We start from the raw sequence: 27,948 nt of genomic DNA, 5'->3' as shown, positions 1-27,948 counted from the left end.
TTTGGTGCAAAAAGGTGATTTTATTAGAGCACGGGGACAGGACCCGTGGGCAGAAAGAGCTGCACTGGGGTTGTGAAAAGTGACTGATTATATATATACCTTCTGGTTGGCAGGGGGTTAGGGACAGTGTAAGTCTCTAAGGAATTTTGGAAGCAAGGTTTCCAGGACCTTGAGGGGCTAGCTAGGAAAACATCTTTTTTTTTTTTTTTTCCCAACGCTTTTATTTTTTATTTTTGGGACAGAGAGAGACAGAGCATGAACGGGGGAGGGGCAGAGAGAGAGGGAGACACAGAATCGGAAACAGGCTCCAAGCCATCAGCCCAGAGCCTGACGCGGGGCTCGAACTCACGGACCGCGAGATCGTGACCTGGCTGAAGTCGGACACTTAACCGACTGCGCCACCCAGGCGCCCCTAGGAAAACATCTTTTATTACTGCTTAGTGAAACCTCAGTCATGAGGCCCTTCAGATGTGTATCAGGGGCCGTTAAGTCTGGAATATGACTGTTAACATATATCTTTGCGGGGAGGGGGCGGTGGTACAGATAAAGGAGGTTTGCAAAGGAATTAAAAAAAAATTTTTTTTAATGTTTTATTTACTTTTGAGAGAGAGAAAGACAGAGCATGAGCGGGGGAGGGGCAGAGAGCGAGGGAGACACAGAATCCGAAGCAGGCTCCAGGCGCTGAGCTGTCAGCACAGAGCCCGACGTGGGGTTCAAATTCATGAGCTGTGAGATCATGACCTGAACCAAAGTCGGACACTTAATTGACTGAGCCACCCAGGCACCCCGAAATTTTTATGTGTTTAAGGAGACTCACAGGATCCTGGGAGGGAGGGTGGTCAGGATAATATTAAGACAAGATTCTCTTTTGCCCCTACCAAAATGTCATCATCGTCAAGGCAGCTGAGCTCCTAGAGGAAGGTCACTCTGTTTCAAGGACTTGTTAATGGCTGTAGGCAGTAAGGGAATTTAATTTTTCATTTGCCTTGTTTCCCATATCACCATGGCAAGCACTTAAACCCCCTTACATCTTGATGAGGGTGATATTCGGGCTCCAGGAAATAGAATCTATAGGTTTCTGGAGATTAGGCTATGGAAAAGATTGCCTTTTTCTTGCAATTTACTAAGTTATCCGTAAACTAAAGGAGACTCCTGTCCCTGCAGGACTGTGATCTCTATCAGTTAACTATTTGCTTTCTTTCCTTTCCCCTATTCTTGGGCAGGCAGGAGTGTTGGAGGAATATCACACATATCCCACCTGGTGGAGGGGGGTGCTGTTAGCCTGTACTTTGCCCCTGGCTTGGCCCACGCTCCCTCATCAATAAGGTTTGCGAGCATCGTCAGGGTTGGGCAAAAAGATTTTTCTTTTATAGGCTGCAGAAAAGAACTAGAAAGTGGGATCAAAGAGTAGCATAACGGGACAGGGGATCAGAGAACATTCTGTCCTCTTCGCAAGAAGGACCGTCTGCTGGCTTAGGCTGGGCGTGGACCAAAGTTCAGGGGCTGGAGGAAGGAGAGAATTTAACGAAATTTGGCTGACAAGCATTTTGCTCTGATTGATTACTGGGGACAAGCAGTTCAGCTAATCACTTACGAGGCAAAGAGTGGGAATTTGGAGGGTCTGTGCCCAGCCTTGTTGGAGGTAAACACGGGCAGCATCCACGAGCCTTCTGGAAGTCACATGGAAAAGGGGTTCCTTGCAGCAAGCTGTTTTCTGGAACACAAAAGGATGAGGGAAATTCCTTCAACCTTCACTGTTTTCCAGAAACACGGGGCTCAGACAAAATTCAATGCCGTCACCACTCGACTGGGGGGTGGAAATTATAATAGTTAATCTAGGATTTTAGTATTTTTAAATGCTTTGAAAGCTCAAGGTGTGTAGCCAATGTTCAATAAATATCTGTTAATCTCTCTTCCCTGCAAGACCCTTGAGGGCAGGAGGTGAGTTCATTTGGTATGTTTTCCACAATGTTAGCCAACTACCTAGAACCCACTGATCTGCTGAATTGGCCCTGAGCAACCCTCAGTTTCCTTGTCTATAAGACATTATAATCTCCACCTAACGGGACTGTTAACATAATTAACATCGAGGAGTTCTCGGGGCCCCAGAGAATACCTGACACATCCCTGGTGACCAGTGACAAGGCTCTTCTCAGTCCTCTTTCTAACTAAGCCTTGACCTTGGGCGCTGTCCTTGGCTTGCTGAGTCCAGTTTTAGCAAGAATCCTGTTGGATTAAGCAGAAATCCCCTACCCTTGGTATCTGACCCGATTTCTTATCCTCTACCCTTGACTATCTTATCACCCTGGCCTGCCGGCAGCAAAAAATCCTGGGTGGTCGGTTTAGCAGAATTCCCCTTATCCCTCACGCTTCCTCTTAAAAATTTCCCATCCACTGACCTAGACCCTGCTCCTTGGCTATGAATCTGCACTTGCCTTTGTCATATTTGGAGTCCAGGAGTACCTCTTTCCTCTATCACAGACCCCCACTGCAGCGGCAGGTAGCCTGCCTTACCACCTGTTAAAGGTGTCATGAGTAACTTTTTTCTTTGATAGCAGGAAATGATTCCCTTCCCTTTCCTCCTCGGACTCCAGACCCACTATGAGCAGGACTTTCTACCACCTCTGTACAATGCTTCAAAAGGCCTGAATCCCTGGAAGCCACGGGCAGTGTGCTCCAAACCACAACCCGCAGTGATGCCCACACCACTCAGGGTCGGGGCCGCGGCGGCAGGAGTGAGGATTCTGGCTGCCCACCGAAACCCAGGATTTCCTCACTCCTGCGGGCCGTGGATGCAAAAATTTAGGAGCTGTGACTTTCCCAAAGTACAAGGATTCGGCCCCTTTATTTCACTGGGCACTGGCTGACCTCCCTGTAAACTAGGAAAACGAATCCTCTTAGTTGTACGGTTTCGATGAAATGGTGGATGCGAAGCTGATTAGCACACTAAGTTATCCTTGCTGAGGAAGTCGCAGGCGTCACCCACGTGGGAATCGAAAACCAGGAAAAGACCCCTCACTTGCGGGTCGCTTCTACCCTACGGCCTTGTAAACACGACGGGGCGGGGCCACGGCATCGATCACTCGGCGCTCGGCTAGGCACTCCGCCCCGATCAGGCGAGCACTGAGTGATCGATACTTCGGCAAGCCTGACTACTCGGAGGAGAGAGCCAGAGTGTTCCGACCAAACGGAACACGTCGTCGCCAGCCTCTGCGCCACTCCACACGGCCCAAACTCGAGACAGGTGAACTTGAGCAACTCCAGAGGGAGGGAAGCCCTGCCTCCTTAGAAGCAGAGGGGAGGACTGCGCAGGCGCTGTGTTAAAGGCGCAGAGGGGCGGGGCGTTGGGGGGGGTTGGCGGTGGAAAGACTGCCTCGCGCGTGCGCCTTGGAAATCCCCAGGCAGTTCTTCAAAGTAGAGAAATTGGGACGGGAATGGGGAGGGGAGGGGGGGGAAAAAAAAAAAAAAAAGAGGCGGCGCATGCGCCCTGAGAACGCAGCGCCAAGTCTCCTGCACGTCGCGGGTAGGAGGTAGGTTCCACGCGTGCGTAGTGCTCGCCTTAAACCAGTAATTTCGCATGCGTGAGGCCAGCGGTGTGCGCCTGCGCGATTCCTGGGGGCGCGTTGGCGGAACTCTAGTGCGCCTGCGCGAGTGTTTATTTCCTCGGTGACGGCACCTGCAGGTAGTGGACCAAGGCTGCCTTTGTCATAGGCCTGGAGCTAGGTTGCTGTAAACCAAATGTGGGCCGTGACAAATGAAGCCCCAGGCGGGGAAGGGGTGTGAGCCCTCGGGTGGAGCGTCAGCTTGGGGTACCTGAAGGACAGGGATTTGTAAGTAATAGGAGTTAACTCTGAGCATCGGTGTCGCGTTACGCCCCTCGCGTTAGGATCCAGCAAAGGTAAGTCACCGTGCTCAGCAGGGTTACATATAGCAAGCCCAAGGTCAGGGGGCAGGCAGGTGTTAGGGCCCCACCGACGGCCCGAACCCGAGGCAGCGGGGCCCTTAGAAGGCCAAAGTTACCCATGGCGCCGCTAAACAAAGCTTTCTGGAAATATTTCCAAATCTCTCTGGAAAGTTTTATAAAGCTCCCTAGAAAGCTTTTTTTTTTTTTTTTTTGCACAGCTTACGTGGAATAGTGCCACAATAAAATTGAAGAGATTTGAAAACTAAGTGGGCAGCCTGCTCCCAGAAAGCCAGGTAGAGGCTCCTATTTTGGAAGCCACCCACGGGAAGCTTCTCATGACCAGCATACTGCTCTCAGGATGGCCATTTCGGGTCAGCCGGAGACGTTTGTGGGACCCTGGGGGGCTCTTAAATAAAGCCAACCCTCTGCGAATCCTGGTGAGATTCTCCAAGAAGCCGCTTCTCCCAGCCAGTTTAAAGTCTGTTGTGGCAATTGCTTTAGGTTCTTAAAGATAATTTAAGAGAATTCTGGGATGAGTATCCTGGCTTCCCAGGAGGCATTGTTTTGTAACCAGCAGAACCCACTTGGGCTGTTCAGTACGAAAGGCCAGCTTACATAACGTGCTCCATCTCGATGGTGAATTTGCGAAGTCAGGACCTGAGGCCACGCATAAAAATGTAGCCCATACGTGGCTCCTTTGTGTTAAATACAACCAACAAGAAACCTTTTATGAAGTTCGTATCAGGTTGATTTATAAAGCGGAGACAAAAGCCACTTGGAGAGGTTAGTTCAGACCACCTTTATCTGACCCCCGTACCTAGAGTATCGTTTCATCAACAAATGAGTATCGTTGTCATCAACAAATAAGCCTTTTGTAAGAGATGGCAAGATACAGTCCACCGAGAGAAGCTATTTTGTGCAACCTGTACCTGACCTTCCCCTGAAAGCTGTCCCATGTCACAAAGCCAGTACACGTGGCACTTTGAAATGCCAGTTGACGAAGTCAGGACACAAGACCACTGGGGCTGTTTCTGTACCTGACGCCTCCACCCTCACCTCCTTCAAAAAAAGACTTCTGTGACCAACAAGAGGTCTCTCCAGGCCGGTAACCTGACGAGTTTTAGGGAACTGACTTTAAAGTGACAATATAAGGCCACTCCGGCTTTTTCATAGGGCCTATAATTAGGGTGACCATCGGTCTCAGTTGGCCTGAATACCCCCAGTTTATGACTTGACCAGTCCTAAATATTAGATATTTAAATAATATGAAATAAATGCTGAAATTTACGTACATATGAAAGAAAACTAACAGCACGCCCAGTAGTCAGCTTGTGAAATCTCTGCTTGCAGAAATGAAAGTTCCAAACAATGTAAGGACAAAGAACTTTGGAGAAAACGATGAGAATAAAAAGTTTTACAAGAGAAAAATGTATCCTTCACCAAGCCAAAACCCAACCAAACAAAAAAGGCCTATATACAGCATCCTGGTTTGTAGGATATATTCTGTAGTTAACCCACCTGTACCTGACTGCAGAAGGCAGTTTATACAACCTCTGCTTATGCCTTTTTATGTGGAATTCTGGGGGGCCAATTAGAAGATGAGTCTACAGTGCCACTCTGAAAGACTCACACAGTTTATCTTGACTCCTTCCTCTGGAAGGCTGTGTTTTTTTGTTTTGTTTTGTTTTAGGAAGAGAGAACCCATGAGTGGAGGAGAGGGGCAGAGGGAGAGAGAGAGAGAAAATCCGAAGCAGGCTCTATGTTCAGTGTAGAGCCCGACATGGGGCTGGATCCTGTGACGCTGGGATCATGACCTGAGCTGAAATCAAAAGTTGGCCATTCAGTGAACTGACCCACTCCGGCATCCCAGGAAGGCTGTATCGTATAACCTTTTATGAAAGGCAGTTCAGTGGGGAACTCTGGGAAGCCAGTCAATAAAGCCAGGCCAAGGCCGCAAGACTACTCTGACTGACACCTTCCTCTGGAAGACTGTTTTACTATTATCAAGAAGCCTTTTTTGTCAGACCAGTACATGGGGGGTGCTGGAAGTTTGATTTGTAAAGCCAGGACTTGAGGCCATTTGGAAAGGAGTTTCGTGTGGCCTGTACCTGCCTTCAGTGGAGGGCCGTATCAGATGGCCTGTTGTGAGGGCTGCTGACAGCCCACGTGGGGCCACCTTCTCTGGACCATAGTTTCATACGGTCATCAAGAAGGGGTTTGACCCAGCCAGTGAAAGCCGTTTTCTGTAAGGCCATTTCACGGAACAGGAGCTAACTGAGAGGGTTGATGGGTAGAACCTAACACTTTCCTGGTGCTCTAAAGAAACCACGGGAGATTGGTTGGTTTGTAAAACTAACACAAAGTGTGGGTTTCATCGGGCCCTCAGACAAGGTCCAGTATGTAAAGAAACCTGTTTATGAAACAGTTCACGGCTCTACTCTGGAAGACTGTTTCCTGTAGTAGGATGTAGCTCCTCCCCCAAAGGCTGTTTGATTCGGCAACTATTTAAAAGGCTAACTAATGAAAGGGTCCGAGAAGCCAGTAGAATCAGGCTGTAGGATTATTCAGAGAAATAATGACCGGTATGCCACGTCACCGTGGAAAGTTGCTTCCACCCGCGAACACAAGGCCTTCTGGGAGACTAGTGGTTTTTTTATTTTTATTTTTTTTTATTTTTTATTTTTTTTAAATTTTTTTTTTTCAACGTTTTTTATTTATTTTTGGGACAGAGAGAGACATAGCATGAACGGGGGAGGGGCAGAGAGAGAGGGAGACACAGAATCGGAAACAGGCTCCAGGCTCCGAGCCATCAGCCCAGAGCCTGACGCGGGGCTCGAACTCACGGACCGCGAGATCGTGACCTGGCTGAAGTCGGACGCTTAACCGACTGCGCCACCCAGGCGCCCCTATTTTTAACACTTTTAAGTAATCTCTACAGCCAGCGTGGGGCTCAGACTCACAATCCCAAGATCAAGAGCTGTGTGCTCCACCAACTGAGCCAGCCAGGCGCCCCAGGGAGGCTAGTGTTACAAGATCAGCCATGAGGCCCTTTGGGAGGCCATTCAAGTGGCTATGACAGAGCCAGTCTGAAAAGTCATTTTGAAAACAAACTCGGAGCTATCCCGGAGCGTCCACCTCTGGAAGACTCTGTCATATGGTGTCAACATAAGTATCTCTGAAGACTGTTTGATAAAGCCATTCACCGAGGAGCTCTGGATTCGAAATTAATTACTAAGGTTATATTATGTGGCCAAGAGGAGACCTGTTTTGTACAGCCAACCTGAGGCCCTCTCCCAGAAGGCTGTTTGACATGGCCATTTACATGAGTCCCTCTCCAAGGCCACTTTGCAAAGTAACACATAGGCTGCCTGAGGAGGCAGGTTTATGGAGACCAAACAAGACGGCCTTGGGAGACCATGTTGCAAAGCAGCACACGAGGCCACCTGTGGAGGCTCACTTTGAAGGGCCTTTGTGAGCTCTCTGAGGGGGTGTTTTGTAAGGTCACCCCGAGAGGCCAGTTTACAAAGTCCGTAATCTGCATCCCAGGGAACTGGTTTATAGCCCATTTAAAATCCTCTGGGAAGCCGTTTTTTAAGGCCACTAAGAGACCGATTTACAAAGCGGGTACATAAGGACCCCTTTTGAAGCCATTTTTCTAGTCAGGCAAATAAGTGGTCTTCTGGGAGGTTTATTGCCGACCTTTGCGAGAAGCCAGGATATGAGGTCTCTGAGGTCTTCTGGCGCCCCGAGACTTCTCGAGGCTGTTTTATAAGACACGTGAGTCACTCTTGAGGGGATGAGCCATGAAGCCACCCAGGGAGGCCAGTTGACGGGCACAAATGCGGTTTTGTGTGTGGGTAGCGGGTAAGGCCACATTGGAAGTTTGGGCCGTGAAGCTCTCCCGAGAAAGCTGTCAATGAGACCAACACAAGACATTTATGAATCTTCTGGGAGGCTAGAGATAGAAATCGTCCTGGTAGGCGAGGGCCGTGCCACTCGAGGCTCTCGGTGCCATCATTCACTGGGCCGGCTGGAAGGCCTTGTGCACTGGGGACCGAGCTAGGATACAAAGATCCAAAAGCTGATGTAATCCTCACCCCTGAAGCTGAAAAGTGTTCCGGGTAGACGCTGCCAGTTACTGTGTAGTTTTGGACAAGTTGCTTACTCTCCCAGATCTTAACTTCATTCGTCTCTGTAAAACCTCACATCACGAGATTGTAAGTGATTACATTGTAAGATTATAACGTACAGAAACCACGGAGCATCGACAGGGCACATAAGAAAGTCACTTCATTTTTCCCCTGGACTTTAGTTTCTTCATCAGCAAAAGAAGGTAGGGGTGTAGGGAAAATGATCATCTACGTCCCTAGCCACTTGACAGTGTTGTGAGGGACAAATAAGATTAGAGGGAGGGGAAGGGTGGGAGAACCGTGATATGGGCAGTGGTACGTTATTGCTGTTGCTTCAGGCTCAGGAAGAGGTTCTTCAAAAATAATGACACACAAGGAAGATCATCCGTTTTGCTTCTACGAAGTGATGGGATTTTCTCATCTGTTGAGTGGGAATAATCATTCCTTCATTACAGGGTTTTGTTGAGGGTTAAACAGCCCAGATTCCCAACTTCATCCTGTGCTGGCCGGAGATGTTGTGGCTCGGTTCCTTCACCCACGAGATCATGGAAGTCTGGGGGCCAGACTGCCTGAGTTTTAAATCTCTCGTGTCCCCTCTTCCTAGCCCAATGCGTGGGGCAAGTCACTTAACCACTTTAGCTTCCTTATCTGCGAAATGGGGACGATGATACTTTCTTTGAGTTTCTGTGAGAATTAAAAAGTGCTTAGGGCATCCTTGGCTTAGAGTAAACACTGTATATTTTCGGCTTCATCGGACCGTGAAGTTTAAAGAGGTAACGATGTGTTACTGTCAGTGTTGTGGGTGGTGTTAGTCACGAGTTGGTGAGAAATGAGTTAAAATGGGGCCCGGAGGTAGGGATGGGGCTGTCCAGCCTACCTGCAGGGACCACACCTCTAGCCTTCCTGTGTCTTCCCTTCCCTGTCTACTGCTGACTTCTTCATGCACGTTGGTGCTAAAAGAAACTGCTTTCTTCTCCCGTTCTTTTGTGTGAGTTCTTGTTGAGTCCCAGGGTGTCAGGGAAATGTGAATAGGGGTGTTTATTAGTTATCTAGTGCTGTATGACAGTTTAGCCTTAGTTGCCTAAAGCCACACATATTTCTTGTCTTAGATTCTTTGGGTCGAGTCTGTGGTGTGACTTAGTGGGGCCCTCTGTGTCAGGATCTCACGAGGCTCGAGGTATGGTGTCCATCAGGACGAAGTTCTTGTCCAGAGGTTCAACTGGACAAGGATCTAAACCCCTGTGGTTGTTGGAACAATTCAGTTCTTGGAGGCTGTTGGACGGAGGGCCTCAGTTCCTAGCTTGCTGTTGGCTCGAAGCCGCCATCATCTGTTCGCCGTGCGGACCTCTCCCAACTGGCCACGTGCTCATCAGTGCACACGAGCCAGGAAGGCAGTAGGGAGAGTCGGCTGGCAGTGGAAGTTAAACCTCATGTAACCCGATCAAGGGGCATCCCATCCATCACCTTTGCCATCTTAGGAAAAAAAAAAAAAAAAAAGCCACATGTATCAAACTTACACACTTGTTGGCTAGAAGCAAGTCATAACGGTTTTCTGTTGCTGCTGTAACAAATTACTGCAAACTTGGTGGCTTAAAACAGTACAAATTCATTATCTTACATTTTCATAAGATTAGACCAACGTGGGGCTGACGGCTAAAATCAAAGTCTTGGCAGGGCAGCATTCCTTTCTGGAAGCTCCAGGGGAGAATCCATTTCCTGGCCTTTTCCTGCTTCTAGAGGCCACCCACATTCCTTGGTTTGTGACCCCCTCCCTCCATCGTCAAAGCCAGCAAAACTGCATCTCTCTGCCCCTTCTGTTACCACCTCTCCCTCTGACTCTGACTTTAGCCAGGAAAGATTATTTCAAGGACTCCTCTATAAAGTTGGACCCACCCACACAATGCAGGATAATCTTTCCATCTCAGGGTCCTTATTCTTAATGGCATCTGCAAAGGCCATTCGAATTACAGGTCCTGCCCATGCTCCAGAGGAAGGAGTCAGATAAGGGTGTTAGTCACAGGAGGCAGGGATCACTGGGGAACGGTGGCTTTCTTCCCTTTATAGGAAGTGAGACATCTGATAAGGCTTTATCAGTCTTCCTCCTTGCCTTTCACCATCCCCCAGGGGTGGGGGATATCAGTGACTCCTGTGGGTCAAGTAGGGTCCCTGACCAAAGAAGCCAACCCTGGCTGACAGAAGGAAGATGTTTTTTGGAGAGCCACTGGGGCCACAGAAGGAATGGAAAGCTGGAGAATTGCCCTTTGAAAAGAGTAAGAACGAAAGGGGCTCCATAACCCAGAAATCCAGGACGATAACTGTGAGCCCCTAGACCAGGCTGGCCCAGAAATGGCCGGTAGGAGACCGTGAAGCACCAGCCACCTCCAGTCCAGTCGATCTGCTCAAAGTTCACATTCAAGGGAGGCAGCTTAGAACCAGTCGCCTGGCTTTGCGCACACACCCACGGCCCCGGCAACATCCCACCTGACCGACCTCAGCGGGGGAGATGAAACTCCTCAGAAGGAAACGGAGGAGTGTTGTTAAGAAAGAGGAAAGGATTCTGAGCCACAAAACTGAATACTCTGCCCTCTGTTTCTTCAGCAATAGAAGTTTCTGTGTCAGGGCAGCTACCCGCTGTGACACGCATCATCAGCAGTTTAGCGGCTCGACACAATGCAAGGTCTTTTTGGCTCATGAGGCATTCCAGCATGGGTGTATGTGCCCAGTCCTGTGGCCGCTGTGGCTGTGTCATCCTCTAGGGCCTCAGAGTCCTTCACTTGCAGCCAGCGGGTAGGGAGAGCGTGGAGAATCCTGTAGGAGGTGTACGCGGGCCAGGCCCGGAGTGGCTGCATCACTTGCGTTCACATGAGCTGGCAGTCGTGGCCACGTCGCATGGCAGGGATGACCTGGAAATGTAGTCTGTGTGCCCAGGGAGAGGGTGAAAAGGATTTTGGTGAACTTAAAGCAAGGGTTTGTTTTCGTAAAGTTTTATTGGAACGCGGCCATGCCCATCTGTTCACATCCTGCGAAAGGCTGCTTTCACGCTACAGTGGCCGAGTAGCGACAGCAGTGACCGCGTGGCCTGCCAGGCCTAAAACGTGTAACATCTGGCCCTTTACAGAAAAAGTCTGCTGACCCCTACCTAGCATAGAGCAGTCTCTGCAAAAAGCATGATGGTCCCTATTTCTTAGCATCGTGAGAGAGACAGCGGATGGAACAGCTGTTAGTATACCCAGAGTGCAGTGGCACAGGTGACCAATCAGAGGTGGGCAATTACAAACCTGTGAGAACCTGTTCACCTGTTAGTGCTTACGCATGAGGACCGGCCTGCCGTCCGTATAGAAGAGCACCAACTATGATGTTTTTCCTTTCTGTGTAGGTTTTCTGTACTCCCAGGGTTCTTCCCGAGAAGTTAAGACCCCATTCCTCCAATAGCCTTAGTTGAGTGCCCACCGGGAGCCGGACTTTAGGGAAATGGAGAGAAATGAGGCACGTTCTTGCCCCGGAGAAGCTTGCCAGCTAGTCCTGGAGAGACAGACATGTGAGCCATCAGAGTGTTGGCAGGCTTCCCAGAGGGGATCATTTAAGGTGGGCCTCGAAGGTTGGATAGGAGTTTGCCAGACAGGAGGGATGTTGGAGGCGTTCCAGTTAAGGACAACATACGTTCCTGTCTGAATACACATTTATCCCGTGCCCACGGTGAGACTGGTATCATACCAGGCCCTGAATGTAGGAGTGACCCCAGACAGACGGGGGCCCTGCCCTCACAAGAGTTTACGCTTGGCAGAGAAGACCGTTGTAGTCATTCACGTGAGACGTGTGTCACAAAGGACACGTGTGGAAAGCCGTGGGAACCTGTAAGGGAGATGTCTGCATGGTCTCTCTCTTTATAGAAAGTGACTTTATATTTTATTTTTATTATTTTTATCGCTTTCTGATTTTTTAAAATCTTTTAATATTTTATTTTCATCATGGAAAGTGTACTCCTTAGTCCCCATCTCCTGTTCCCCCCATCCCTTCACACCCTTCCCCTCTGGTAACCATCAGTTTGTTCTATTTGAGAGTCTGTTTCTTGGTTTGTCTCCCTCTCTGTGTCTCGTTTTTCCTTTGCTTATTTGCTTTGTTTCTTAAATTCCACATGAGTGAAATCCTATGGTGTTTGTCTTTCTCTGATTTCGTTTAGCATAATACTGTCTAGTTCCATCCATGTTGTTGCAAACGGCAAGATTTCAATTTCTACGGCTGAGTAACATTCATTGTATATGTATATACCTCATCTTCCGTGTCCATTCATCAGTCGATGGACACCTGGAATCTTTCCTTAATTTGGCTATTGTAGATAATGTTGCTATAAACATAGGGGTGCATGCATCCGTTTGAATTAGTGTTTTTTTGTATTTTGGGGTAAATACCCAGTAGTGCAATTACGGGATCATAGGGTAGTTCTGCTTTTAACTGTTTGGGGAACCTCCATACTGTTTTCCAGAGCACGAGTTTGCATTCCCACCAACAGTTCGCAAGGCTTCCTGTTTCTCCACACCCTCACCAGCATCAGTTGTTTCTTGTGTTTTTGATTTAGCCATTCTGACAGGTGGGAGGCGGAATCTCGTTATGGTTTTGATTGGCATTTCCTAATGATGACTGACATTGAACATCTCTTCACGTGTCTCTGGATGTCTTCTTTGGAGAAATGTCTGTTGATGTCTCCTGCCCATCTCTTAACTGGGTTTATCTGCTTTTTGAGTGTTGAGCTGCATCGGTTCTTCACATATTTTAGATACTAAGCCTTTATCGGATATGCCATTTGCAAATATCGTCTCCCATTCCTTAGATTGCCTATTAGTATATACATTAAAAATCTCAGTGGGTGACGTTTTCGCTACTGGATAGCATCACAGCTCTAGCTCCCCCTCCCCAGTTTGATTTTATGAAAATCTACAAATGTATGTGTTTGGGCACGCGACACGCTGTTCTGCTCTGTTCTTTCTTCCCGCAGCACCGTCGTCACGACCCGGCCGGCAGAGGGCCCCATGGCGGGAGCCGGCACCCTCCGGGAGGCACTCAGGGCGCTCCTGCCCCCCACTAAAGAGGAGCTGACGCTACAGCTCGGGGAGACGGTGGAGCGCAGCGTGGTGCGGCTGCTGCGGGAAGCGGTCGAGCTGTTCTGCGGCGGCCGTGGGGACGAGTGTCTGCAGGCCAGCGAGGCCATCCTGGACTACTCCTGGGAGAAACTCAACACGGGGCCGTGGCGCGACGTGCACAGAGACTGGCGCCGCGTGTACGCCTTCGGCTGCCTCCTGAAGGCCGTGTGTCTGTGCGAGGAGCCCGGGGACGCCGGCGCCGTGGCCGCAGCCCTGAGAGTCTGCGACATGGGCCTGCTGATGGGGGCGGCCATCCTCGGGGACATCCTCACTAAAGTCGCGGCCGTCCTGCAGGCGCACCTCCCCTCGGGAAAGAGGCCCGCCCCAGGCCCGGCCCAAGAGCAGCCCCACGAGAAGGTATCTGGGTGGGATTGCCGCCTGCCACACCTCAGGTGCCCCGACGGTCCTGTTTTTCTAGAAGGAAGGAGTCTGCTCTTCCTGGGGGGTGAGGCCTCGAGGCATGAAAATAGCGTCTCCGTGGATTCGGAAGGGGAGCCGCTTGGCCGGATTTCCGATTCCCACCCTCCCCCCTCCCCCCCCCCCCCCCCCCCGTGTCTGCATAAGCAGTGCCCTTTCAGGAGAGACGGAGGTGGACACGCTGTGGCTCGAGAGAGCAGCAGCCGGAGGGACGCATGGGCCCACGCCTTCCAGCTTGCTCTTGGTCAGCCCCTGGAAGCGTCACCCCTTTCCTGGCTGCCTTGCTCTCCGCGCCGCCGCGTCTGGGCCACGTGCTACATCCAGCCGTCTCCCGTTCCTGTGACTGCTGGGTGCCGCCCCCAGGGTCCCGGCATGTGGCCTTCCCAGTGTTTAGCGCACGAGGACTACCCTGCAGGGCGGAGGCCAGGCTTCGGGTCCCAGCGCTGACACGCAGACCTCACTTACCATACCTCTAGGCGTGTGGGAAAATGCTCGGCCTCACCTGTGGTTAAAAAAAAGGCAAGAACAGCGAGGTAACGATGTCTGGCCGTGAAACTGACAAGGAGGGTTTATGCAATACCGGTGCCACGGAGGATGCCAGGGGCCAAGGGCAGGGTGCGTGGGTTGACCTTTCAGAGGGCAGGGCAGACATGCAGACCACGGGGGGGCAGATGCCAGTGTCCTTTGACCCGGGAGTTTCACTGTTCACTGCCCTTTCCCACGCCAAGTCTGTCCCAAAGGAACACAGAGGTGGCCCCGTGCCCAGGGTGGGGCTCACGGTGCGGGTGGTGGTGGGCAGTGCGTGTAGCCCGGGGGGGCGGGGGGGGGGGGGTGAGAGCTCAGGTCTGGAGTTGGCCTGCCGGGCCGCGTTCCCACCAGCTGCCCACCGCCTGTGAGTCGGGCAGGTGTCTTGACTCCTCTCTGCCCCCTGCGTTCCCATGCCTGTAAGGGGGAGGGGTTTGCTCGGCAGCTTTACGGCACCAGCGGTGGCCTAGATGTGCCAGGCGCCGAGGGCATGATACGTACGGAAGGGCCTGTTCTCCTGGAGTCTGGGTTACAGAGAGGCTGTTACGGAATGCGTTCTCCGTGCGGGGGGAAAGGTGGGGGAGGCAGCTCCGCTCACGGTGCTCAGGGAGGTGCCGCTGACGAGGGCGTGAGAGGAAATGAGAGCAGAGGGTGTAACAAGGATGGTGAGCACGAGTCCGCGTGCACGGCCTGCGGGTGAGACTGGTAGTCGTCACTGCCGCGGGGTCAGAGCTGGCGCACACACGTGCAGTGGGGTGGGGCGGGGGGGGGGGCAGGGCTGACGCACGCGCGTGCAGCAGAGGGGGCGGGGTCAGAGCTGGCGCACACACGTGCAGCAGGGGGGCGGGGTCAGAGCTGGCGCACACACGTGCAGTGGGGCGGGGCGGGGGGGGGCAGGGCTGACGCACGCGCGTGCAGCAGAGGGGGCGGGGTCAGAGCTGGCGCACACACGTGCAGCAGGGGGGCGGGGTCAGAGCTGGCGCACACACGTGCAGTGGGGCGGGGCGGGGGGGGGGCAGGGCTGACGCACGCGCGTGCAGCAGAGGGGGCGGGGTCAGAGCTGGCGCACACACGTGCAGCAGGGGGGCGGGGTCAGAGCTGGCGCACACACGTGCAGTGGGGCGGGGGGGGGGGCAGGGCTGACGCACGCGCGTGCAGCAGAGGGGGCGGGGTCAGAGCTGGCGCACACACGTGCAGCAGTGGGGGCAGGGGGGCAGGGGCAGAGCTGAGGCACATGCTTGCAGTGGTGTGGGGCAGAGGGAGCAGACGCTCCTACCAGCGATTCTGGGCACTTCACGTGTGACACCTAGTCTCCCGGTCATGTAACAGAGGAGGAACCTGAGGCCCCAAGACAGTAACTTGCTCAGGTCACTCAGTTGGGAGGTGGTTGGGAAATTCCGGCACAGCCCCTCAGAAGACATCGCGGGGACCGAGTGGCAACGTGGAAACGTGGCTCATCCGTCCTGCATATTCCTGCCGGTGGGTCAACGGTCCTCTCCTCACTAGTGACAGGATGGGAGAGGAACGCATAGTAATGACAGAGTACTTTAACATCAGACGGCATTTGGAGTCGTAACGTCTCCTCTGCGGAGTTTCTGTGAAAGCCTCACCTTCCTTTTACAATCAAATAGATGCTTTGTCTGCTCTTTCTTTTTTAATATTTATTTATTTTTGTGAGAGAGAGAGCGTGCAAGCAGGAGAGGGGCAGAGAGAGAGGGAGGAAAAGTCCCGAGTGGAGCCTAACACGGGGCTCGAACTGACAAAACCGTGAGATCATGACCGGAGCCAAAACCAAGAGTCGGACGCTTAACCAACCGAGCCACCCAGGCGGCGTGAACAGACGCTTTAAGTGATCTAGTAGGAAAGGGCCAGGAGTACCAGGAGCAGCAGCAGTGACAGTGACAGTAGATGTTAGCTGTTCCCATTCGTGACAGCAGAGCTAGCCTGCCGGGGACGGACGCACGTTCCCGGCGGGTGGCCCCGAATGTTAACTTCGCTGCACGTGCGGCTGTTCTGTTTTGCTTTTAAACAGAAAGCGAGGCACGACCATGTTCGGATTCCAGACGTGAGGTCTGAGAGAACGGTGCCGCGGCTCCGCTGCCCGTCCCTCCAGCACTTCCGGAAGCATTTTCTGGTTCCAGGGAGGCCTGTGATCCTGGAAGGCGTGGCCGACCAGTGGCCGTGCATGAAGAAGTGGAGGTGGGTGGCTGTGAGGCCCGGGAGCCTCCTCTGCCCATTGCAGGACCCGGCTTCCACCTCTCTTCCAACCCGGGAAATGCAGCCTCGCACGCGCTTCCCGACCGGTCCCGCGTGGGCTGCTGAGGTTAAACAAGATGGCGCTGCTCCAAGTTCACGCCAGAGGTCGTAAGATCCGTGGCGTCCTCGGCTCACTTGCGCAAAGCAGGTGTCTGAGCGAGTGCTCGCGTTAAGTCTGTTCGTGCCATTTTGCAGGATCTGAGCAATCCCGTGGGCCTTCTCGGGGGGCCTTGCGGCTTCAGAGCAGAGGCAAGAGCCCAAGACACGTCCCCTTCTCTCTTGGCGGGGCTCTTGGGCTCGTTCCCTCCTCACACCTGCATCTGGTCTCCCACCCCGGATTCATGGTTGTAAGAGCGGCTCAGGCTGCTGGACAGTGGCCTTGATGCCTGTGGGAAGGAGCAGGGGTCTGTGAGGACGGGTGGCCGGGTCACCTGTGTCTGGGGGTCCGTGGAGGGGGCGGTTCCCGCCAAGGCTGTGGGAAGAGCTCTGCTGCAGGGGTGTTTTACCGGATTGAGCATGTGCCAGGTTTGCTCCCTCTCTGTCCGCCCTGGTTCCCGTGGGACAGGTACTGTCATCGCCCCCGTTTACAAATGGGGGCCAAGGGCTTAGAGAGGTTAAGTAACGTGCCAGAGGTCCTTGGCGTTCAGGACGCAGGCCTGTCTGCGCCCCTGCTGCACTCTCTGCCATTGGCTCCAAGGAGGTTTCCCAGCTTAGAGACGAGGTGAGCAGACAGAGAACTGGGAGTTCCTGGCCAGCAGGGAGATAGAACCGCCCAGCAAGAGCTTTGGCAGGCCAGCCTCACTGGATCTCTCTGCAAAGCTCCGTGGTGCCAGTGGGCACGTAACCCCACGTGTCTGCACCCGAGCGCCCTCGCCGGTGCGGTGGGGGTGACAGCCTCTCCCCCAGAGGTTCCGTGAAGACAAAAGGAGACCCGTGTGAAGCACACTTAGCGGAGCGCCCGGCGAGGCTCAGCGCGCAGGTGATGGTGACCGTACACGTCTGTCTCCCAGCTTGGAGTACATCCAGGATGTCGCTGGTTGCCGGACTGTCCCGGTGGAGGTTGGTTCCAGGTACACTGACGAGGAGTGGTCCCAGACGCTCATGACGGTCAACGAGTTCATCAGCAAGTACATCAGGGATGAGGTATGTCCCCGCGCCTCCTTTCCCGTGGGGCTCACAGCAGGGAGGACGCGTGACATTCGGGCACTGCAGGGCAGCCTTTTGGAGGCATCCGTCTCTCAGAGCCTGTGGTCAGAAGGCGGGTGGGCCAGAGCGAGGGGGGCAGGCTGCCGGGCGGGCACAACACGACTCATTTCAAGTCTTTTATTTTATTTAATTTTGGGCGGTACGATTTGGTGCTTTTTTAGTGTATTTGTAAGGTTTTGTAGCCATCACCAGTGTCTCATTCCAGAACATTCTCATCACTCCCAAAGAAACCCGGTAGCCATGAACAGTCATTTCCCCTTCGGCCCTCCCACCCCGTCCTCAGACGGCCACTAGCCTGCTTCCTGTTTCTGTGGGTCTCCCAATTCTGGACATTTCATAGAAATGGAATCGTATCAAACGTGGGTGTCTGTGGCCACTTCCCCTCGGCAGAGTGCCGTCTGGGTTCGTCCACGCGTGGCCCGCCGTCAGTCCCTCGTCCCTGGCTGTGCCCAGTACTCTTCCACTGCATGGAGACCCCACGTTGCGTTCCGGCATCGGCTGACAGCCGTTCAGGTTGCACACACTTTGGCTGGCGTGGAAAACGCCGCCGTGAGCGCTCACGTACAAGTGTTCGTCTCTCCCGGGTGTGTACCAGAGGCGGGACCGCTGGGTTCTGTGGTGACTCTGTGTTTAACCGTTCTTGAGGAACTGTCAGGCTGTTCTCCGAAGCAGTGGTGCCGTTTTACCGTCTCAGATAAGGGCAGTGGTGGCTTCCCCTTCCCACACCCAAGGCAGCCCCGGGCCCTGGCCCTGTGAGTTCTGATCTGGTTTCGTCGTGGGTCCGCTGCAGCCACAGGGCCCAGGTGGAGACCGTGCTGGCTGACGGTCTCTCCCGTTGTACACTGTTCTACATCGTAACTGTGAGCTCCCGAGGGCCCCCCAGATCTCCCCTCACCCTGCACCATCACCCTTCCTGCCCCCATTGCTTCTCTTCCCAAGTGTCCGGCCTCCTCTGCCGGCGCCTGGTGCGGTTCTCCAGGGCGCGGCCTCGACCCGCTGCGTTCACAGACCTCTTCCGTGCCCGCGTCCCCCGCCTTCCACACCCACCCCCACTGCGTCCCTTGTCGCCCAGAGGCCTAGAGAAGGGAACCGGGCACGAGAGCACGCGATGCTGCTCTGCCCCTGTGCTCACAGGAGTGAACCCCCTTTCCGGTCCCCTTTTCCGGGAAGAAGCCCCGAGCCCAGAGCGGAGCGCAGAACCGGAGGTGCGGTTTGCCAGGGGGCAGGCAGGTGCGCTTCGGGTTGAGGCGGGAGAGCGTTAACTCCAGCACCGTCTTGCCGGCTCTGTGGCCCAGGCTGGTTGCCGAACCTCTCGATCCTCAGTGCCCTGACTTTGGGATTCGTTGGAGGTTGCTGATGCCTACTTCGCAGGGTCGTTTGTGAGAGTTAAACGCGGCAAGCTGTAAGCGCGGCACGGTCAGTGCCCGGTTAACCGAAGTTAGTGTCTCTGGGCCACAGTATCCATGGCAGGAGAGACCACATCACATCCGGCCGTGCCCACCTCGTAGCCCTGGTCTGGCATGTTGTAGCTTCCATAGTTGTAAGGAAGACAAGGGAATGAGGGAGAGGGTTGGAAGCACAGAGGTTCTCCAGGGATTCTAGAGAGGAGCCTTCGTGTCCTTCAACACAGTTTGAGCCCCAGAGCCCGTTAGACCCAGGCTGACTTCCGCCCTGGCTATGGAGGGGGGTGGGGGGAGCAGCGTCTCGCAAGCTCTGCCCCCACTGGCCCTTCCAGAGCCCTAGACAGGAAGCCCTTCCTCCCAGGAAGCCCCTGAGCCTTGTGGAGCCCAGTGTGGAAAGCACAGATCTTTTCATCCATCTGCTGGCGGAAATTCTCACAAGATGATCATCCCCAGGGCAGGCCAGCGTGTAGGAAACGGGCACTGACAGTTTTGCCAGGAAGACAACCTGGGATTCACTTTTGGGAAAATAACCTGGCAGAAGCAACTGGAATTTAGAATGCTCATGCCTCTTGACTCGGTTGTTCTGCTTTTGGGAGAACATAAACATAAGGAAGGCCCAGAATGTTAGACTGTTTGTGGAAATGCCGGGAAAACACCCTGAATGTCCACCAGCAGGGGATGGTTGACTTCATAATGATCTGTCCCGTCTATGAAACATGGCCCCGTCAAAAGAATGAGGCACGTATGTCTGTGCTCACCTGCAGAGATATTCGTGATGTTACCATTAAATGAAAAATTTTCCAAAGTAATACATATAGTGTAGTCCATTTTTATTTATGAAAAAGGCTCCTATAAGTGCAGCCTCTTCATTTTCAGGGAGGAAGCTGAGTCCTGGAGCAGCCCCTACAGAGGCAGCCCCGGATCGGAGTCTCCCCCAGGCCCAGCCCGGCCCCAGAGGGAGAGCGTCCCATTCGCCCCCAGGTCACGGAGGGGACCAAGCAGGATAGAGCCGAGGGTCCTTGCCAGGTGGCTGTCTGGGGCCAGGTGGCTGTCTGGGGCCGGGTGCACCCTGGTGCCGAGAGGCCACTAACGGCAGCACCCTGGAGGGTGTCCCTTACGACTAACCAGGCTTTCTGTGTCACTTCTGGTTTTTCTCTTGCGGCTCAGCCGAGGGACGTCGGGTACCTGGCTCAGCACCAGCTCTTTGACCAGGTAAGTCTGACGCCCTCTCCTCTTGTCTTTTCCGCTCTCCCTCTGTCCCACCTCCCTTCCTGAGCTCTGAGCCCAGAAGGCAGGAAAGGGCCTGACAGCCTCATCACCCACCCCACTGGTGAGCAAGGAGAACCTTGTGTGGCACCTGTGTCCTCCAGCAGTGGGCGGGGGAGCAGACAAAGCTGCCAGGTGGCCAGTGAGAGCCTGGGCCTGCCGACCCCGGGGCCCCAAGACCCCGGAAGGGGGAGGAGGTGGCCCCAGCGGGTGGAGCCGGAAGTCTGAGCCGGTGTGGTCACACCTGAGGGATGGGTCTTGGGGAGCCAAGTGCGGGTGGCAGGCTCTGACCCGACCCACAAAGAGCGGGTCGCTGCCTTCCTTGGTGAGGGTTCTCTGGGCGGTCCCAGCACCGTCCTTACCCAGAGTCAGCTGTCTGCTCACGAGGCCGTCGCCCCGAGCTGGGCCCGTGTGTGCCCAGCCGGGCCCGGGTTCGGCTCCTGTGGGTCCCCAGTGCTGGTTGGCCAGATCGAAGACCCTCAGGACAGACTGAGGGCCCGGCCAGGCTGGAGGCAGGACATTCCAGTGAGAGGCGCTCCTTCACCGAGACTCGGGCTGTACCCTGGAGTGGGCCCCAAGTGCCGGCAGCGGCCGCCTGCCTCGGAGGGTTCATTCAGAAGAGCAGAGGGTTCATTCAGAGGTAGTGAGAGAGGCTGGGGCCCAGCGGGGAGAGCCTTGAAGGCCGGACCAAGAACCCGGACCTATCTGCAAGGCAGCAGGGGCCCCTGGGAGGTTTCTGAGCAGGAGGGGTCCCAGTGAGAGGAGGTATTCCGGGGAGATCTGTCGGGAGAGCCAGGGCAGTCGTGAGGGAGAGTGCCCGGGGGTAGAGGTCCTGCACCAGCTCCTTCTCTCCTTCACCAGTCGGCCCTAAGAAGGGGGCGTCACAGGCTGGCCCCACCAGCCTCCCAGGAGCTGGCAGAAACGCTCTCAGCCCCCACCTGGCGGTGTGCCCCCCACACGCCTGTCACCCAGCGCCCTGGGTGCAGGGCTCGCTCACGAAGCCACCGTGGGAACTTGGGGGCCCGCCGGCTGGGGGGAAGCGCGAAAGGATGTGCCCTGACACGGAGGGACCTTAGCTCTGGTGGGAACAGGAAGAAAAGGCCCAGAAGATTGACAGCGATTCATGGGTGGTAAGACCGTGAGTAGTTTTCCCTTGTTTTCTCCACAGTTTGCAAAGTGTCTATAACGAGGATGTATAGTCATCATCGTGAGAAAAAATAGACTTTATTTTTAAATGTGGGCACAATAAGGGAACAAAGAGAAGTGGAATCCGATGGTGTTCCATACTTTCAAAACTGCCTAGTGAGGCTGGAACCATCTGAAGGCTCATCCTGGGGAGATGATTGAACAGTTTGGGCCGGTGTCAGACAGGTGCCAACAGCCAGGGGCTGGACGCAGGTGGCTGGGCAGGGTTGAGGGAAGAGGCGCAGTCGAGGAGAACTCGAATTGAGACCCCGGCGACTGGTGAGCTTCGGTGGGGCTCGGGCACCACTGTGCCGCTGGGCTGGGGCTGCTCTCACTGCCTGTCCCGCCGGGGGACCCGGGCCCTGTGGGGGCTGTGCCAGCCGGAAATGAAAGAGCCCGGAGCAGGTGGGGGCTAGGTGGGCTGGGGTCTCTTGCCCGGGTCTCCCGAATTAGGACTTGTAGACCCTGCTTCCTGTTCTCTGTTGCTTAATAAAGGAAAGGGGAGTCCAACTGTACGGTCCCCAGAGACCTGACCTCAGTCACACCTTCCAGGGGGACCTGAGAAGCCACAGGTAAACTTGGCTCCTTGTCCTGGAGCAGCCATTTTCCATTTTACTGGAACAAGAGGAAGCAGTTTTAGAAGTAGAAGGTGGGGGTGCCAGTGGTTCAGTCCGTTGAGCCTCTGACTCTTTCGTTGTTTAATTCTTTTTTAACATTTATTTTTGAGAGACAGAGTGAGAGTGGGGGAGGGGCAGAGAGAGAGAGGGAGACACAGAATCCGAAGCGGGCTCCAGGCTCCCAGCTGTCGGCACCGAGCCCGACGCGGGGCTCGAATTGACAAACCGCGAGATCATGACCTGAGTCAAGCCTCCGACTCTTGATTTCAACTCACGTTGTGATCCCAGGGTCATGGGATCAAGCCCCGAGTTGTGCTCCACACCGAGCATAGAATCTGCTTGAGATTCTCTCTCTCTCTCTCTCTCTCTCTCTCTCTCTCTCTCTCTCTCCCCCCCTATCCTCCCCCCCCAATACTCTCAAATAAAAAAAAAAAATAGTTAAAAAAAAAAAAAAGTAGAAGGCAGAGTGTCCGATTGCTTTTAATACAAACCTTGAGGATATTTTGCCTTTTGGAGGGCCACCGGCTCTTTATCTCGGGTCCCCAGAGATGTGTTTTTACCCCTGCCGTCCAGAGTGCTGCCTGGCGGGTCCCTACACTGCTTTCTGGGGCCTTCTCTGCCTTCACGGAGCTCAGTGGCTCCCACCCAAAACCTCTTGCCCAAAAACCTCTTCCTTTTCTCCCAGGGGCCCCATGTTGTAGATTTTGGCCACCATGCCAGGCCTCCCTTTAATTATCAGGTCACATCCTGGGAGCCTTCCTTTCTCTTGGGGGGGTCTCTGAGTCCAGTGGCTCTGATCACACCATTCAGTCAACCAGTCATATTTCAGGAATCCTGATCATGTCGTCAGGGACCGGTCAGCTTGTCAGCATTCCGCAGGCCCAGGGCCTGGCACGACCCCAGCAGGAAGCGGCTGTGTGGTGTGACGGCCCGGTGGCGGAGGGGCAGGAGGTCCCCAGAGGCCTTGGGGATCTCCTCCCATCCCCCCCACCCCTCTGGCCGACAGGACAGGGGGCCTCAGAACAGTGGACACAGCAGCCTGTCTGTATTTCTTCCTAGGCTGCTGCGGGGAGAGCATTCCAGCCATTCCGAAGGACGGATGGCTTCTTAGCAGCCCGAACTTGGAGGGGCTGCTACTGAAAGAACGGCCGAAAGCCGGCCCGCAGCTGCCCCTTTGACCCGGGAGGCGTTACTCGGGAAATAGCCGAAGAAAGTAGCAGAGGGGTCCCCCTTGTCCCCCTTTAGGGACCAGACTTGAGTTTCTGTCGAATTGCCCAAAGCCTCGGAGCCGTTTGCCCCCGCGGGAGGTGATCTTCGAGGTGATCTTCCCGACCTCAGCCTCCGTGAGGCCCCCGGCCCGTCCGCACAAAGGAGCACTGCTCAAGCTCACTGCCGGCTGGGTCGGAGCCTAAACACCCTGAAGGCCCGCCCGTCCCCAGTCACTGTCGCGATGATTTTATCTTGACCTCACCAGCAGCCCTGCACGGGGCCCCCTTTGCCCACACCGTCACCACCACTGGGCCGCATCCCTGGCCCAGTCTGCTCGTTTGATTAGTGGGAAACCGTGGCATCAGTGACGTTTCATTCAGATTTCTTCCCTAACGGGAGTGAACTCTTCCTTGTGTCTAATTCATTTCTGTGTGATATCTGGGTTTTGCCCTTTGATTATTTGTGGAGTCACGTATTGGGGTCCTTGTTATTTTTCCTTTTTATTTTGTATGAGCTCTCTACACTAACCCTCATTCACCACACTTCAAAAGTTTCCCACGTCAGCGGCCTTCATGTCAATTAACGTATTTAAAATGTATGTCTTGTGATTGCTTTATCATTAATCAATTTTGGAAAATCTTGCTCTGCGGAGATGTGATAAATCCTCAACCCCATTTTCTTTTTTGTTTTTCTTTAACTTAATTTTCAAAAAGAGTGCATTCTTTAGAAAATTACAAGTTGGTTGGCTTGTTTATGCACTTATTATTTTAATGTTTTTATTATTTTTTGAGAGAGCGTGCATGCACGTGTGAGGGGCGGAGAGAGAGGGAGACAGAATCTGAAGCAGGCTCCAGCCTCCGCACTGTTAAGGGCAGAGCCCCGATGGAAGGTTCAACTCGTGAACCAGGAGATCATGACCTGAGCCAAAGTCGGATGCTTAACCGACTGAGCCATGAGATACCCCTATTTTTTTCTATGTTTGTTTATTTTGAGAGAGAGAGAGAATCCCAAGCAGGCTCCACGCTATCAGCACAGAGCCTGATGTGGGGCTCGAACCCACGAACCCGTAAGATCGTGACCTGAGCCAGAATCAAGGGTCGGACGCTTAAACCGACTGAGCCACCCAGGCGCCCCAAGCTGGGTTAAGTGCGGAGCAGTGCTTTCAGGCTTTTCAAACAGAAAACGAAGATGCCTAGGACAGGAACAAATCTGAAAATGAAATGATAACTCTTCCCTAATTAAGCTATTCATTTTTTTAGTTGGTTTTTAAGTCCCCGTCCCGTGAAACGTGGACACAGGCGTGTTAGCGCCGAGCCGGGCAGTGTGCGTTTGGCCCGTCGACTCCTGGGCCCGTGTGTCCCCGGGCCTGGACTGGGCCTCCCAGGCCTCTGCTCTGACACCCACAGATCCCGGAGCTGAAGCGGGACATCAGCATCCCCGACTACTGTTGCCTGGGCGACGGGGACGAAGAAGAGATCACCATTAATGCCTGGTTTGGTCCCCAAGGAACCGTCTCTCCCCTCCATCAGGACCCTCAGCAGAACTTCCTGGTCCAGGTTAGAGTCGCTCCAGAGCATTGGCTTTCTGCCTCCTCCCGGCCCCGCCCCGCACGGGCTGGCCACGTTATGGGTGTCTAAACGCACAGAGAGGGATGTGGCAAAAATGAACCGGAGAGATGGCACCAGGCCCCCCGTGGGACCCTCCCTCCGGATGGGGCTGTTTCCACATGCGGTTCCCTGACCAGGAAGGACCCTCTGGGGTCCTGGCCGCGTCACCTGGGCAGAGCAGGGCTGGGCGTCATCTCGGGAGGGATCGAGTGCCTTCCCCCTGCCTGCCCTCCGACAGAACCCGGGTCGTCTCCCTGCGAGCACCTCTGTCCACGAGAGGCTTCCCGGCCACTGGATGGTGTGTCCGGAGACCCAGACAGAGGAGCATGTGGGTTTCTTGCCAAAGGAGAGGCATCTGTTGTGGAACCGCCTGATTTTTTCTAGGCGGGTAGGTTTAACAAAGGAGAACATTCTCCCGGCCCAGAGGCTCTGCCCGGAGATGCTAGAGAGGCTGGGATCCGGGGCCCAGAAGCCGGGCTGCTTGGCATCCACGCCAGCCCTGTCACCTGTCAGCTGGGCGAACCTGGCCCACTTGGCTTGCCTCTCTGTGCCTCAGTTTCCCTATCTGTGAAAAGGGGTGACGCTGAACCGCCGTGGAGGGTTGTGGGGAATTCAACGAGAGAACACACCTGGAGCAGCTGGAGGGTGGCTGCCACGGGCCGGTGCTTAGTTATCGTCGGCGACGCTCACGGAGTTACTGATTCGTGATCTGTTTGGAGGCTCAACGTATGCCTGGCCTGGAGCGTGCGTGGGAGGGCTGGGGCAGTCTGGGTGCAGGGAACGGCGCGCGGAAAGGCGGGGAGAGGTTCGGGAGGCTGGGGGGGTTCAGGGACCTGTGGTCAGCGGGGGCGGCAGCTGACTGACGAGGCACTGTCTCGCAGGTGACGGGGAGGAAGTACATCCGGCTGTATTCGCCGCAGGAGTCAGAGGCTTTATATCCACACGACACGCATCTTCTTCACAACACGAGCCAGGTGGGTACGCAGGGACCCCGGTGACACTGCAGCTTCCCCCCTCCCCGCCGTGTCTCTGGAGACCTGGCAAGTGTTTTCTTCAGGTTGACGTGGAGAACCCCGACTTGGAGAAGTTCCCCAAGTTTGCCGAGGCCCCGTTCCTGTCCTGCATCCTGTCTCCCGGAGAGATCCTGTTCATCCCGGTTAAATACTGGCATTACGTGCGGGCTCTGGACTTGAGCTTCTCCGTCAGCTTCTGGTGGTCGTAGCCAGGGCGGAAGGGTCTGAGATGCCAACGGCAGTCACGGGTTCACGCGTTCCCTGCCCCACGCCCGGCCTGGGGCTGGGTCCCGGCATCTAGAGAGAAGCCAGACCCGCCTGTGCCAAAGCCCTCGCCGGGCGCCGGGCTGCGTGCCAGGCGGACGCAGGGCCCGGCAAGGCACACGTTCCGGCCAGGGATGCGCAGCAGAGGCCGGCGGGCGGGACCCCAGGACGCTCTGCATGGAGACCGTGGGCCTCCTAAAGCCGGATGCGGTTGGGACGTGGGCAGGCAGTGTGGGCAGAGGTACAGGGTGGCTCTGAGGTCGGCTGCCTGGATTCAAACCCAGCCCCGTGGCTTAACCGCGGCATCAGATTTGGGGCGGAAACCTCGTGGGTGGGTCTCCATCTGGGAAACGGCAGCCCGAGTCCCCAGCACAGAGAATTCCAGGGACGGTGCTGGCGCAGGACCTCTGCGGGTCCGTGAACGCTCGCAGCTAATAATCATTAGGATTGCCACCTACTTGTTCGTCGTGACTGCGCCACGGCCCGCGGACTGGAGAGGCGGTGCAGGTCACAGGGGAGGGTCCTCATCGGCTGGCTCAGCTTAGACGGGTTTCGGTTGTCGTCACGGAGGCCTGACCTGCCTGCAGGGAGGTGCCTGCCTCTCCTAGCCTGCCGAATTTTCAACGCGCACCCGCCCGGTAGCCAGTTCCCCAGTCAAGAAACAGCCATCCGCGGCCCCCCTCCTGCCCCTCGGTCTCATTCGTTCCTGTCCCGCAGAGAGCCTTCCGCCCGGGGGGCCAGCTCCGTGTCCCTGCAGCGCCGGGGCCCTCAGGCTCAGAGGCCCCAGGGAAGATTCGGGCGGGCCCGGGACCCACGAGTTCCTGGAGCCGGAGCCTGGCCGCCCGGGTTGGGGCTAACACACCGCAGGTGACCGAGAGGGACAGGGAAGTGTCGGTGGGCAGCCGGAACGCTAGCCGCGCGCGTCCTCTGCCACCAGGCCAGGGCATCGGAGCTTCATCACGTAGGTCCGGGGGCTCGAGTTGAGCGGGACCCCGTCAGAATATACATGGCGCAGGGGAGGCGTTGGCAGGGAGGGGGTCGGGCACACACTGACTCCTGAAGGAGAGGGTGTGCGGTCGGGGTGCAGCACTGGGCATGGAGGGCAGAGGCAAAGACGAGCTATTTAGGAAGTGAAATCGAGGGCTCTGTGGGGACTGCTTGCTCCCCTGTCTGGCGTTACGAACAATTATTTGCCAAATTCTGCAGATGAATTAATACCAAATGGCAAAGGTATCGAGGCATAAACGAGGGCTGCCACCGTGTCTGGCTCACTGGCTGTCCGTGAGGAACGGCAGGGGCTTGGCTGCGTCACTGACACCCCTCCCCACCCGAAGGGCGGCCGTGTGGCTCCAGCGTCTTACCCGTGACTCCTGGCCGGCCGGCCCCCCGCTTCTGCCCCAAGCCGCTGTTGACGAGCAGAGGCCCGTCTGTAACGTAGGGATTCTGAAGTCAGGGACGAGGACTTGGGCGTTAAAACGCGGTACGGACGCCCGGCCACCTGCAGCGGACGTCCCTTGTCTGGTGGCAAGACGGCAAAAGATAAAACCTTCGCGTGCTCTCCGGGCAAGGCTCCCGGGCTGCCGGCAGCACCAGCTAGGCTAGCAGAGGGCTGCTTCAGCCCCGAGGAACGTGGGCGAAGGTCCACTGGGAATAAGAGTGCTCGCCGACTGCTGGCACAGCCGAGGAGGGGCAGGCACGAGGCCGCCGTCACCCCACCCATCCACCTGAGACACGGGGACCTGCTCGGGACCCGGTCCCACACAGGCACGCATGGTCTCCGGCCGGATGGGGCCCCGCCCTGGTGGTCA

At 55.1% G+C, this 27,948-nt stretch overlaps 1 protein-coding gene and 1 long non-coding RNA gene across 5 annotated transcripts; one reads left to right on the top strand and one right to left on the bottom strand.

Annotated features, from left to right (window-relative positions):
• On the bottom strand, positions 1-3,106 carry LOC131501289 (uncharacterized). The gene is made up of 3 exons (XR_009256738.1): positions 2,869-3,106; positions 2,117-2,226; positions 1-1,714 (listed from the first exon to the last, which is right to left on the bottom strand). It is a non-coding gene; the product is annotated as an uncharacterized LOC131501289 (long non-coding RNA).
• Positions 3,107-26,597, top strand: KDM8 (lysine demethylase 8). 4 transcript variants are annotated; one of them, XM_058711174.1, is made up of 9 exons: positions 3,107-3,244; positions 13,028-13,529; positions 15,444-15,593; positions 16,147-16,313; positions 17,381-17,513; positions 20,147-20,191; positions 24,663-24,812; positions 25,745-25,837; positions 25,921-26,597. In XM_058711174.1, exons 2-9 carry the CDS (start codon positions 13,062-13,064, stop codon positions 26,083-26,085), a joined length of 1,371 nt encoding a protein of 456 aa, XP_058567157.1. In that variant the 5' UTR covers positions 3,107-3,244; positions 13,028-13,061; the 3' UTR covers positions 26,086-26,597. The 4 variants fall into 4 exon arrangements, with proteins under 4 accessions (XP_058567157.1, XP_058567158.1, XP_058567156.1 ...); XM_058711173.1 differs by lacking the exon at positions 3,107-3,244 and adding an exon at positions 3,519-3,898; XM_058711175.1 differs by lacking the exons at positions 3,107-3,244; positions 20,147-20,191 and adding an exon at positions 3,518-3,898.
• The last annotated feature ends 1,351 nt before the right edge of the window (positions 26,598-27,948 follow it).

Source organism: Neofelis nebulosa, chromosome 18 (genome assembly GCF_028018385.1).
Source record: "Neofelis nebulosa isolate mNeoNeb1 chromosome 18, mNeoNeb1.pri, whole genome shotgun sequence".
Lineage (NCBI taxonomy): Eukaryota > Metazoa > Chordata > Mammalia > Carnivora > Felidae > Neofelis > Neofelis nebulosa.
The sequence above is the reverse complement of the archived record's forward strand: the minus strand, read 5'-3'. Positions and strand labels throughout refer to the sequence as shown.